The sequence below is a fragment of the Panicum virgatum genome, chromosome 9N (assembly GCF_016808335.1).
Source record: "Panicum virgatum strain AP13 chromosome 9N, P.virgatum_v5, whole genome shotgun sequence".
Lineage (NCBI taxonomy): Eukaryota > Viridiplantae > Streptophyta > Magnoliopsida > Poales > Poaceae > Panicum > Panicum virgatum.
In genome coordinates this window covers 55,660,728-55,673,704 of record NC_053153.1, presented here as the reverse complement: position 1 = coordinate 55,673,704, position 12,977 = coordinate 55,660,728, and the positions used below count along the sequence as shown (strand labels likewise).

The 12,977-nt window shown below is 48.2% G+C and overlaps 1 protein-coding gene across 1 annotated transcript in view; it reads left to right on the top strand.

Annotated features, from left to right (window-relative positions):
* Window positions 1–12,549, top strand: part of LOC120689139 (heavy metal-associated isoprenylated plant protein 30-like) — a 39,319-nt gene extending 26,770 nt beyond the window's left edge. The window contains exon 5 of the mRNA XM_039971469.1: window positions 12,390–12,549. Within this exon, the coding sequence (XP_039827403.1) occupies window positions 12,390–12,549 (160 nt within the window). The remainder of the gene's footprint in view (window positions 1–12,389) is intronic.
* The last annotated feature ends 428 nt before the right edge of the window (window positions 12,550–12,977 follow it).

The following is a 12,977-nucleotide window of genomic DNA, read 5'->3' as shown; positions in this document are numbered from 1 at the left end:
CTGCTTCGACCTTCTCAGGGTCCACTGCTACTCCTTCTGCGATCAGAATATGACCAAGGAAAGCTACTTTCTCAAGCCAGAATTCACACTTGCTGAATTTAGCATATAGTTTATGTACTCTCAGCTTTTCCAACACTACCCGCAGATGTTGCTCGTGTTCCTGGACACTCTTGGAGTAAATAAGTATGTCGTCGATAAAGACTACGACAAACTTATCTAACTCGTCCATAAACACCTTGTTCATGAGATTCATGAAATAAGCAGGTGCATTGGTGAGTCTAAAAGACATCACCGTAAACTCAAACTGCCTGTAACGGGTGACAAAAGCTGTCTTTGGGATGTTGCTTTCTCTAATCTTGAGCTGAAAGTATCATGACCTTAGATCAATCTTGGAGAAGTACTTGGCTCCTTTTAGTTGATCGAAAAGGTCATCAATCCTGAGGAGGGGGTACTTATTCTTGATGGTAACTTCGTTCAGTGCCCGGTAATCTACACACAATCTCATACTCCCATCCTTCTTCTTGATAAATAGGACTGGGGCTCCCCAAGGTGACGAGCTTGGTCTGATGAAGCCAATCCGTTGTAGTTCTTACAGTTGCTTCTTTAATTCTGCCAATTCAGAGGCTGCCATCCTATAGGGTCTCTTGGCTATAGGAGAGGTTCCGGGTACAAGGTCGATGACAAACTCTATATCCCTATCTGGTGGCATTCCGGGAAGTTCTTCAAGGAAAATATCTGGGTATTCATTTACTACCGGGACTTCTTCCAAAGACTTAGCTTCCATGCTAAACACCATTGGTTCAGATCCACTTCCCCGGGTATGGCACACCATTGGGTCAGATCCACTTCCCCGGGTATGGCAGGTCACTCGTACTCCTTCTGAGTTCATTAGGTGTACCACCTTGTCAGTACAACCTATGAGACCATTGTATCGGCTTAACCAGTCCATTCTAAGGATCACGTCTATTCCCTTAGACTTAAGTACTACTAGGCCTGTTAGAAATTCTACCCCACTTAAATTGATCCTTAACCGTAGACAACCTAGTTGACACTTGATGTCACCTCCAGGCGTCCGGGTTAATAGGGGTGTTTTTAGTAGTACCGTTGGTATATTGTGCTTTTCCACAAAACTTGAGGATATGAACGAGTGTGACGCTCCAGAATCAAATAGTACTGTTGCAAGAGCTGAGCTGACTAGATACTCACCGAGCACTACGCCCTGAGCTCCTTGAGCCTCCTGCGCGTTGATGTGGTTGACGTGGGCTCATCTAAATGACTGCTGGGGCTGCCTCATCTGCTGACTGTTGTTGTTGGTGTTGTTGTTGCGGATGGGCACTCGGTTGGCACCTGATAGAACCGGCCTTGGTCCATTCACCGAGTTGGAGAAGGCTGAGGCTGCCGGCTTGTTGTTGGCATATGGGCAGTTAGCAATGAAATGCCCTGTCTCACTGCAGTTGAAACAGGCCCTAGCATTGCTGTTGTTGGTGGTGACTTGGCTGGCATTGCTCTGCGGGGCCTTCATGGTGTTCTGGCTTCTGAACTGTGTGTTAGGGGTTTGGAATCCTGTCACTTGCGACTGGGTCCTATACTGCATTGGGGCCTGATATCTTGGTGCCGTATAGCTGGAGTTCCTTGGCTTATGGAAGTGGTCCTGCTGGCGGGCTTTGCTTTCCAGGAACATGATCTTGTTATCCTTCCTTTCTTCAGTTTTGACCCTTTCTGTGAGAATGGCCTTGTTCATCAGAGTGTTGAAATCCAGGTAGATCTGAGGGGTACGCAAGGTCCGAAGTTCTGGGTTCAATCCCTTCTTGAACATGTCCTGCTTCTTTTCATCATCGTCCACTTCCTCTGGTGCATAACGGGATAACTCCATGAACTGGTGGGTGTACTCTTTTACTGACATGCTTCCTTACTGCAGTGCGCGGAACTCATTTGCCTTGCGCTTCATGGTGGCTGAGGGGATATGATAGCGGCGGAATTCCTTCACAAATTCTTTCCAAGTGATGGTGGAGGCATCTTCGGTAGCGGCACAGTAATTCTCCCACCAGGCTAAGGTAGTTCTAGTGAGTTGGTGAGCTGCCAGGAGAACTTTGTCTCGATCTTGACATTCGAACGGCTCGAGCTTCCTTTGGATCACACGCAGCCAGTCGTCTGCATCCAAGGGGTTGCTGGATCCGGCAAAGGTGGGCGGCTTGGTCCTCAGAAAAGCTGTCAGCTTGTCATTCATGGTCTGCTCTCGTGGTCGCTTGTTGACGAGGGCATTGGCCAGTGTTTCCAGTATGAGGGTCTGGTTGTGTATTATCTGTGCCAGGTCCCCGAGGGGTGGTGGTGGTGGCAGTGGCACTTCTCCTTGATTTTCTCCTCTATTCTGGCCCACTTCCTGTTCTTCCTGGGGAGGGTTCTGTCCATTAGGCTGTCCTCTCGCGCCAGCGGCTGCAGGGGTCCGGTTGCGGGAGGCCCTCGTACCGCTTCGGGAAGCCATCTGTAGATTGGGTAGAGTTTTTGTGAGATTGGGATTAGAATTAAGTGATGTTTAAGTTGTTTAATTCGTATTTTTGAAGAAAAAAAGAATCAACCTTCCGCCGGAAAGCACACCACTAACAAGCACACAACAAGCACAAACAACTTTATTACTGCAAGGGAGGGTGCAACACGGGGACAAGACTAAAACGCGTACTACACGTCCGGGTACAGGATCACACTTAAGGGTACAACTTAAGCCGAAGGGGTTGGGGTGGCTTCGGGGCATGCTACTCACGGGGCGATCCTTCTTCAGAGTGTGCGAGCAGTCCTTGCTCGCCGTTCTCTGGGTTCCCGTTTTCCAAGGGTTGTCCAGCAGCTTCCCCTTCAACGGCGGCAGTAGGCCCTTCAGGGTTCTCGGGCGGGGCTTGTGGGGTTCTCAAGAGTGGTCCCCATCCTATGACGGGCGTCCCGAGTAGAACATGGTCTTCCACAATTGCCAGGATTGGCGTTCCACTTCTGGTCCATTCTTGCATACGCCGGTCTTGTGCTTGCTTGAGGCTCTCCTGGGCAACCGCTTCGCTGCTGACCGCGGCTGCGGCTCTTGCCTCGGCTTGGGCTGCCCGGATTTGTTGCAGTCTTACTGCGAGCTCTGCTTGCTCGGCTCGATGGGTCTGCTCCCTCAGGATGCTGGCTTGCTCATCAAAGAGCTGATCCAAGGAGGCCAGGTAGGTAGTCACTTGGTACAAGGGGTCTTCTTCATGGCGGCGTCGTTCCAGGTTTCTCATACGAGCTTCCCAAACTGGGGTTCTGATGGCCGGAGGGAAGAACCTCATTGGTGTGGGGGCTAGGTATCCTTCAAAAATCTGGCACAAATAACGGAGTGCCTTCCTGACGGCCAAGGGATAGGTGTCTTGGTGCCTGAAACCTGTGGCGGTCACTCGCCATGGCTGAATATCGGAGTAGCGGTCACTTCTGGCGATGACCAGGATTACCCTGCAGCGGAGGGTACCATGGTGCTCGTACTCTCTGTTGTAGTACCTTGGGCATTCCGTAACGCCAAGGCTCTCCAGGGCATTGATCAAAAGGCTGGGGAAGCCAGGTGTAGCTTGGCAATTGCTCTGGGTCCATCCTTCCTCAACCATCTGAAAGCAAAGATAGGGTGAACAAGCTTGCACAATTATTTGGATACAAAGGGGATATATGGTACTTATTATTACAACATGGTGGGGTACAGTTTCCATGGATACACGATTATTAGGATAGAGTTCTAGCTTGGAGTGCTACTCCTATCATGGGGACTCTTCCTCGATCTGGATAGGGCGCTTCTTTGGTGGAAGACACTGCTCCATCACATCATCTTCGGTCTAAGTACCCCTACCCCAATGGGTCTCTTCGGGTTCTTCTTCTATCCACCCACCTACTCCTCTGCGAGCCTCGTGTTCTTGCCATTGGGCTTGGAGAGCAGCTAGGGAATACTCGACTCGTACGGCTCTTGTCCGTTGTTCCTCCATTTTTTGGATTGCCTTTTCTGCCCTATGGATTTGTTGCTTCAGTTGTGCCGCCTGTTTGCAGTAGAGCTCATTCAGGCCGGTGAGGTACATGGATAGGTGGGAGACCGTATCTTCTAGGTTTTCTTCTTCTCTTCCAAGTCCTCTCATCCGGGCAATCCATGAGCGTCCTCTTCCTCCAGTAGGCGAGAAAAATCCCATAGGAGTACGCTGAAGGTGATGCTTGTAGACCATGCGCAGACGTCGCAGGGCTTTTCGGGCGGCTTTTCGGTAGGTGTCAGGGAAGCGAAAGCCAGTGGTGGAGATGAACCAGGGGTCCACGTCAGGGTAGCGGGTGCTTTTTCCCACGAAGATCATCATGTCGCATGGAAGAGTGCCCCTAGAGTCGTACTCCCGGTAGACATACTCTGGTGGGTCCACAACTCCGACGCGTTCCAGGCTGAGTAGCAATAACTTAGGAAGGCCGGGCTCTGCGTGGCAGATTCTGCCACTCCATCCATTGTCAGCCATCTGGAATAGGGCAAGGGCCAATGGTGAGTGTGTGATTGGAAAAAGGATTAACAAGAAAGTCATAATGTGGAAAGACTTGAAAAAGGGGTCTCGATCATAGGGTCACGTCCTACGGCCAACCTACGGCTCTGATACCACTTGAAGCATCCCCTCATAAGAGAAGACTTAAAAGTGATATAATATTAGTCCCAGGAGGCTGATAACACTTTTATTACATCAGATGGTACATCACCGTACAACTCTACGCGGAAGTGGACAGTGAAGCGCCACTATCGCGAGGATAACCACTAACACCCACACAATGACATTAACTACGAAGAGGGGGTCATCAGAGTCTTGCGCCATACGGAACTTCCTGCGGGTGACCCTATCCACAGGCAAGGTTGGGTGCAGGACGGAACCTCTACTCAACGACTTCGGGAACGAAGTCTGGATCTTCCTCTGTAAAAATTAGGAATGGGGTGAGTACAAACGTACTCAGCAAGTCCAACCACACCCACGGAGGGGTATAAATAGAATATAATGCACAGGATAAATCAAGGATAAGGCTAGGGTTTAATTTACGGAAAGCTAATTTTTATGCTGGGGTTCATTTGAAAGAAAGGATTTACAACGCAGGTTTTCTTGTACCAAGTAAGGCGTAGTGTTGATCCACACAGGATCCAAGTTTTAAGTTGCTACCGGACTCCTCATCCGCCGTAGCACACGGCACAACTGTCGGACACTTTTCCAAAACCACTCACGCCAACCCGTCCATTCCCTGAAGAAACACTAGTTATGTGACCACACCGTAACTCGCCCAGTACCGTGGGCATGGCTATTCGAATATATTTTAACTCTGCAGAGGTGTGCAACTTTACCCATAAGCGGGGTACCACAGCACGATCACCTTAGTGTCGGTGCAGATCTCAACAAAGCCATTACCCACCTTAGCTAGACCTGACTAGCCACCACGGGATCCACCAAGGGGCCATTGAGCTAACTCCGAGGTTTAACCGGGGCATAAGTCACACAGAGCTTATCCCTTCTCCTTAGTCACCCGTTGCTCTCAGCTCTCCTGATGGCTATCATACTAACTAGTGGGTTTTTGCTAAGCCATTGCCCATACAACGGTCGAGTGGTTTGCACGATAGTGGAGCTAGGCAAGATGACACACCAACTCGGTCCTTAGTCGTGACAGGATGGATATCTCCCTTCTTTACTCAACCACACAGGTACGAGCACACCATTCGGCAAATTACACAGAAATGCCCTCCATCCCATCTAAACTCATCTTTCAAATATTCCACATTTTTCTCTTCACACACACTCACACGTTTTCCCTTTATAAAATAAGTTGTATCGTGTTTAAGGTCCTAAGCGTTCTAGCAGTGATTAACGTCCAAACAAATCACATTCAGATATTAATCTATGTGGTCAACGAATGGTTATAACAAATCATGGAGTGCCTATCCAACCATATTTTCAGCAGGCAAAACATATGCAGTTTTATAAAACAGGCCAATAGGTTTTGTTTATAAAAACTAGGACAAAGCATGCATCAAAGGATGAGATTGAACTTGCCGTTCGCAAAGTCTTCTGGGAAGTCCTGATCGAGGTACTGTCCTTCGGGTTCGGGGTCACAGAACTGGTCTTCGTTCACTTGCTCGCAGTACTGCTCGTTGACAGGTTCTCCCTCATTCATACCGTGATCTACGACGCACACAAACAAGCACACAATCAAGAAAAATAAATAAAGGTTTTATCGCTGAGCTCGATTCGGAAACAATTAAGATATGAGGATAAGAGTAATATTTTTTTGGGTGGTTTTCTAATGGCATGGCCAAAACTATGTTAAGAATGGCGTGGTAAAGTTTCAGGTCGATCGGAGGATTTTTGGCGCATGAAATGATAAGTTAACGGGGTGTTTAGGGCTAAACAATGGTTCAAGGACTTGTTTGTAATTAGTGACAGGGCTTGATTATAACTTTTGGAAAGATCAGGGAGGCCCTAGAAAATAGGTAGGGGTCTATTTATAAATATGTTATATAGTGGAAGGGTTTGTTTTGGAATATAATAAAGGAGGGGTTTCTTTTGCAAAATGGTTAGAAAGGTGGAAGGGCTCTTAATCGAATAGAGGGAAGGGGAGGGGCCTTTGGGCAAATTTGCCCCTCCTTCTTCTTTCTCTCGACGGGACAAAATAGGGGAAGGGGATCAGGGCACCGGTGGCGCCTGAGCCGGCGGCCCTAGGGCACGACGGCGGGCGGGAGCCGGGGGGATAGGGGAAGGGGCCCGCGGGGAATCGTTTCCCCCTCTTGATTTGGGCAGAGGCGGTCTGCAGGGGCGGCACCATGGCAGCGGCCGGTGGCCGGCGTGTGCGGCGGTGGCACTGCGAGACCCGGCAGCAGCTAGGGTTAGGGGGAAACGTCGAGGGAGGCGAGGGCATTCTATTGCCCCCTCACCTTGGACTGGAATGGAGCGAGGAGGCGGCGCGACGATGGCCTGCGGCGGCGGGCGGAGGAGCTCAGAGCGGCGGCGCTGCGCAGCTTGGGAGGAGGCTAGAGGCGGCGTAAGGGCCTATTTATAGGCGTGGAAGGCGGTGGACAGGTGGAAACGCGCCGGTGGCTGGCCGGCGGGCTCGGCGGAGCACCATTAATGGCGTGGGGGAGGGCTACTGTGCTTGTCGGCGTCGCGGAGCGATGGCGCGGGCGGCGAGGCGGCCACAGTGCGACGGGACAGGTTAGGCAGCGAGGAGGCGGTGCTGTGTAGGGGCGAGCGACGCGGCGAGTTCTCCGGGCACGCGGAGCGTGTGGGGGCGGGCGGCGGCGAAGGCGGGGCACGCACGTGGCTCTACTCGCTGGCGGATGCGGGAGCTCGGGCGTCGAGGCAGGCGAGCGGCACGGCGGCTTAGCGAGGCGGGGTGGCAGGGGGCGGGCGGCGTCAAGCTGCGAGCGCATGGTGCACGCGTAGGCAGGGTCGCGCGCGTGCGGGTGCCGCGCGTGGGGTTGGCCGGGAGCAGGGGTGCGCACGTGCGCGTGGACAGGAGCGGGGAGCGGCCAGGGTGACGGCGGTGGCCGGCGAGCAACGCGCGTCGCGCGTGCGGGAGCGTGGCAGAGGAGAGGAAGGAAAGAGAGAGGGAGGGAAAAGAAAAGAAAAAGGTAAAAGGTAAAAGAAAATTAGAGAAAAAGAAAAGAGAGAAAGAGAGAGAGACGGCGGAAATCGCGGCGGCGACCGCGACCGGACGCGCACGCGCGCCGGTCGGGCGTGACGCGCAGGACGAGGGCGAACAGGGAGACGGGACAGCGATGGTCTCGGATGTCGGGACCGGTTTATCGGGAGATCGGGCGGGAAAGGTATGAGCTCAACGATGAAAAAGTTTTGAGAAATATTAGCGCGTGATTTACTTTGGTAAAATTTTTGGGATGTCACAAAGGGCCGGACAGTCCGCAGGTCAGGTTAGAAGTTGTCCAGAGATGATGTTGTCTCTGGTGGGTTTCGCAGGGTTGAACTGCGGACGATCCGCTAGTGGAGAGCGGACGATCCGCTAGTGGAGAGAGGACAGTCCGCCGTAGAGTCTAGAATTTTGTCCAGAGACGTCGTCGTCTCTGGTGGATGAGCAGAGTGAACTGCGGATGGTCCGCCAAGGAGGGCCGGACGGTCCACCGTAGAGTTTAAAATTTGTCCAGAGGCGGTGTTGCCTCTGGTGGTTTTGCGGAGTTGAAACGCGAACGGCCAGCTATTTTGGAGCGAACAGTCCGCCCAATTGTTTTGAAGTTGCCCAGAGACGTAGTCGGTTCTGGTGGATCTGCAGAGTAGTACTACAGACTGTCACACCCTGAAATTTTTGAATTTCAGGATGTGATTAAAATTAAAAATAAAACAACAATTTTCTCATAGTTTTAAAATTTTCTCAATATTTAATTTTCTTCACAGGGAATTTAGTAAGAATAAAAATTAGTTGTTTTTCTAAGTCTAAATGAGGTTGTTTGTTTGCACTCATGCCGCTTTGCATTGTTTTATTTCTTGTGGTTTGATTTGAATTTGAATTCGTGGAGTTTAAATTCAAATCAAATTTGTTGAATCTTTTTGCAAAAAGAAAAAAAAGAAAAAACATTTTCGGCCCAAACCAACAGCCCGGCCCGTTTTTCTTTTCTCTGCAGTCCGATGCACCACCAGACTCTTCTCTTGGCACAAGCCAAAAATCTCCTCTCCATTCCTATATAAACACCCGAGCCCCCCTGATTCCTTGCGCTGAGCACCTGCAGGCTGCCGCCGGCCCTAGCCCTCTCTCTTTTCCCTCCTGCATGTGCGTCCTCCCAGGCCGCCGCTGCCCATCGCGCCCTGCGCCCTGTGCCGCCCTGCCAATCTGCTCCCTGCCGCTGTTGCCTGCCGTGCATGCCTGCTCTCCTCCTCCTGCATGCACGTCCCCTGTGCAGCCCTTCCCTGCGTGCGCGCCCCTGTGCTGCATGATGCCTGCTCTGCCCCTGTGCTGCCGCCGTGAGTTTTATTTGTTCCCCTCAAATTGAGGATCTTTGCTACGAGCACAAGACAACGCACCAGAGGAGTTCCAGGCTGATCACCGATCTGCTGTTCCTTCCGGTTTCGATTCCCATCACCACGATTCATCTCTGCCATAGGTAAGCGGTAAAACAGTTTCCCCTCGATCTCACCGTTTTAGATCCGTTTTCGTTCATTCTTGTTGCGTTAGTTTTGTTTTAGTGTAAGCTATCGTTTAGTAGTGCTTTTAGATCGTAGATCTTGTTTTAAAGTAAATATAGATTTAATTTGTTTAATAACTATTTGAAACTAGCCTTTCTAATTAAAAGTAAATTAGAGCTCTATACCGGTTTTCACTAATTAATGTTAATTCGATTAAATATCAACTTAAATGCATCTTTTATATAACCTGTTTAGTTCAAAACCACGTATCATAAAGTTTTACACTTAGATGTTCTCACTTGTCTTTTATTTGCTAGTAAAATAATTAATTGGTATAAGTTATATATAAACTTTATAAATAAAACTTGATTAAGTTCAACTTCATCTTTGTGATATAAATTCATATGAAATATTTATAATTTGAATATTTCTTTCAAATATCCTTTACATGTATTTTTTTTCTTAATTAAAATAAATCCAACTTATAGTTTCTTTCTGTTATAATATAAATCTTTCGGTTGTTGTATCTTTTCAACCCTAGTTCCGTTTTTAGCGTTTTTTGCGCTTTCGTAACCGTAACAGCGAGCCTTGTCTTTTAGTATGTTCTTTTTGAGCTTTTTTCTTTATATTGGTGTATTGTTCTTAGTTGTACTTGTTGTTTTGCTTTGTATGGTTGCTCGTTGATTGCTCCGAGTAGAAGTATCGATGTTCGAAGTTTGAAGGTCAAGTTTTCCATGCAAGCAAGAGCTGAAGAGCAGTAAGAGTAGCTTTTCGTTGGAGAAAGGCAAGTGACCCTAACCATCTTTCTATCTATGCTTTTATTCACAAGATGATATGATTTAATTGGAACATGGAGAACCACCCAAGAAAACCGTACAACCACAATACTAATGGGTTCTGGTCTTGGCTAAGTAATTAGATGAACTATATGTTGTGTTGGGGTTGTTCCGCTTGGTGGTTATGAGTTTGTGTTGTGGAGCGGGTGAAGGAAGCTGCGTTTTCTGAGGGACCGCACGGCAGGGACCAACACATACATATAGGAATTCTTTGTAAAGGCCTCGTAGCGTCCCTATGCAATCACACCTCGGAAGTGTGGTATTGTGCCTGATCAGCACATATGCGTGGTTGGGTTCAAAGTTCTTCGGAACTTTTACGCGAATTGTGGTGAAAGTGTACAACCTCTGCAGAGTTAAAACTAACCGGTTAGCCGTGCTCACGGTCAAGAGCGGCTTGGACCCTCACATGATTAATAAACTTAAAGATGGAATTAAATCATTTTCTGGTTATTTCTTGTGGCCTTGCTGAGTACCAACCATAAGTGTACTCACCCTTACTTATTGCTGCTCAGAAGGAGAAGGTTTATGAAGTCTTTTTGAAGATGATGCTGAGTGCTAGGCGTACGCAACCCCCAGTCGATTGCCTGTGAAGTATGAAGCCTTCGTTTCCAGAATAAGCTGTATAACTCTGATAGTCTTTTATTTATTTTTATTCTCTTTTTCGTGATACTGTTACTGATTATTCACTTATGATGTCTCTATATGTATGAAACTTGATCATGGCATACATATAGCTATGCATTCGGTTTTGTTCTTAAAACCGGGTGTGACACAGACGGTCCGCCACTTGGGCGCGGACAGTTCGCAGGACATTTAAAAATTCGAAGTATAGTAATGGTATAATATGAGCTGCACTTAATGGTACCATATGCATTCATGTAGCATCCGCAGTTGAGGGCGCCGTATATGAGGTGATTGTGGCACCACAGGAGCAGCCGGATCAAGCCCAAGAAGAAAGGCGTGAGAACCCGGCCCAAGGCCCGTCTGACCCTAGCTCTGAGCAACAGCCCGAAGGCAAGCCTCGGTGCACGACCTACTATTTTAAATTATGAAACATTATATAGCTATTACTTGTGCATTACGTTTCATGAATTGTTTGGAATCTTAGTTGCATGATCCCTTGGTTTTCTGGGCCTTATATTAGTATGTGTAGGTCGGTAGCACTGCTATGCTTAATAGTACTCAGTAGAAGTCGAGTAATTTCCTATTACTCGCGAGCTATAGGATGTCTTTATATTCCAGCAATACGAACTACTGAACCCAAGAATGAAAGAAAATGGAAGTGGAGACCAGGCGGAAAAAAAAGGTTTAGTCCGTCTATGTCGATTAAGGACCGATCCGTTGTCGGCAGTGCTGATCGGGGATGGAATTGTACTAACCACATGCCGGGAGTAGGAGGTAGTCGAAACCGGTAAGCCTAGTACTGCCTCGCTTTGAAAGTACAGAACTTCTACCCACCCCTTAGGGTAGTCGAGTGGCCGCGGAGAATTGGGATGCAAATGTTTACTTTTGGTGATCTCTCGTAGGGCTCGGCTGACTATATGCAGGTGGGGCGGTTCTGTAGTTCGCGGCGGGGAGGGGAATGGTTGGCTTGTATCGTCCGACGGGGCAAATGCGTGCCGTGTTGGTTAGGTCCACCTTGCATGGTTAAATCGAATCGATTCGCCGTGTCTCGCGGATATGAGGGCCTCGATCTCTTTGTCGCCTCGTAGAAATGAATTAGAAATATTAGTGATAAATGATGGAACTATTTTGAATCATTATTGTAGTGCTCCAACATGATTGTTGTAGATATGCCAACATTAGATAAGAGTCTTTCTATATAGAATATGTGGCTAAAATATTGAAAGTAAGGATCCAACTATAGAAGTTTTTCTGCAAAACAACCCACTAGCCAGAAAGCCGTGCATGTCTAGATAGAGGCTATGTATACCCATAGTCGGGTAAGTCTTGCCGAGTATTAGTATACTCAGTGTTTATTGCCACAATTATTTCAGGACTCCCGGACATTGACTTCTATCCCTGCTGCGTTAAGTTTATCTGTTGGGACGCCAAGGGATAGGAGGTTGTAGAGCCAGATGCTTAGTTTGGGGACTCCTCGGTGTACACTTGTGGTAGTTGGAGGCCTTTTCCCTCTGTTCGAATCTGAATTTCAGTAATGTAAAGTTTGTAAATTATGTATGTATTCAAACTTGGTTTGTAAAACTTATGGCAGAGTCTTGTGGATATTGCTGTATTTTTCAATTATATGTCGTGCTTGTAATATCTACGCTTATTTTTGCGTGGGACTATCAGTGGTGTTTCGATCGGGACGTAGGCTGAGAAAGGACTGTCAAATTAAACCATTAAACTAATGCGTCCGATATGTTAAAATGACGACCGTTACGTTTAATTGAGAGTTTTAATTTAACTCTGTCGCATATTTCCGCGACAGCGGCGGCTCGTACCACCGCGACAGCTACAACTACCGCCGCCACGGGTACAGCGACGACGGCGACCGGCACGGGCGCATGCGCGAGCCCGCCCGCGGCGCCGGGCCCGCCGGCAACATGTTCAACGACGACGACGTCAACGCCGCCTGCCGGATCATGTGATGTATGAGCCGTGAGCGACGACGAGGATCTTGCCCGTTGCTCTTCTTGTTCTGGGCATGGATTTTTTTTTTTGGAAAATGTTTAGTTTTTTTGGTCATGGTCTCAACCCAATGGATTTAGAACTCGTGGGCCTTTTTGGGTTGTAATGGCCCATTACCAGGAGCTCAGGGCTGAAATTTTTGCACACATTCCTTAATTTGAGCTAAGAAGTCAGAAGTGATCGATATTTCCATCCAATCTGATGCTACATGGATGGATCCACTTGTTCTTTATGGCCCCGTTACTCCCTCTCTTTATTAGATATATGTTTATGAAAAACTAATTAATTTATTTCTAACAAATTAGCTTGTATTAAACGTTATATGTTTAAAATAAATGTTTTTTAAAAAAACATTAACTTGATTAGATAAGTGAGATTATTATTCATA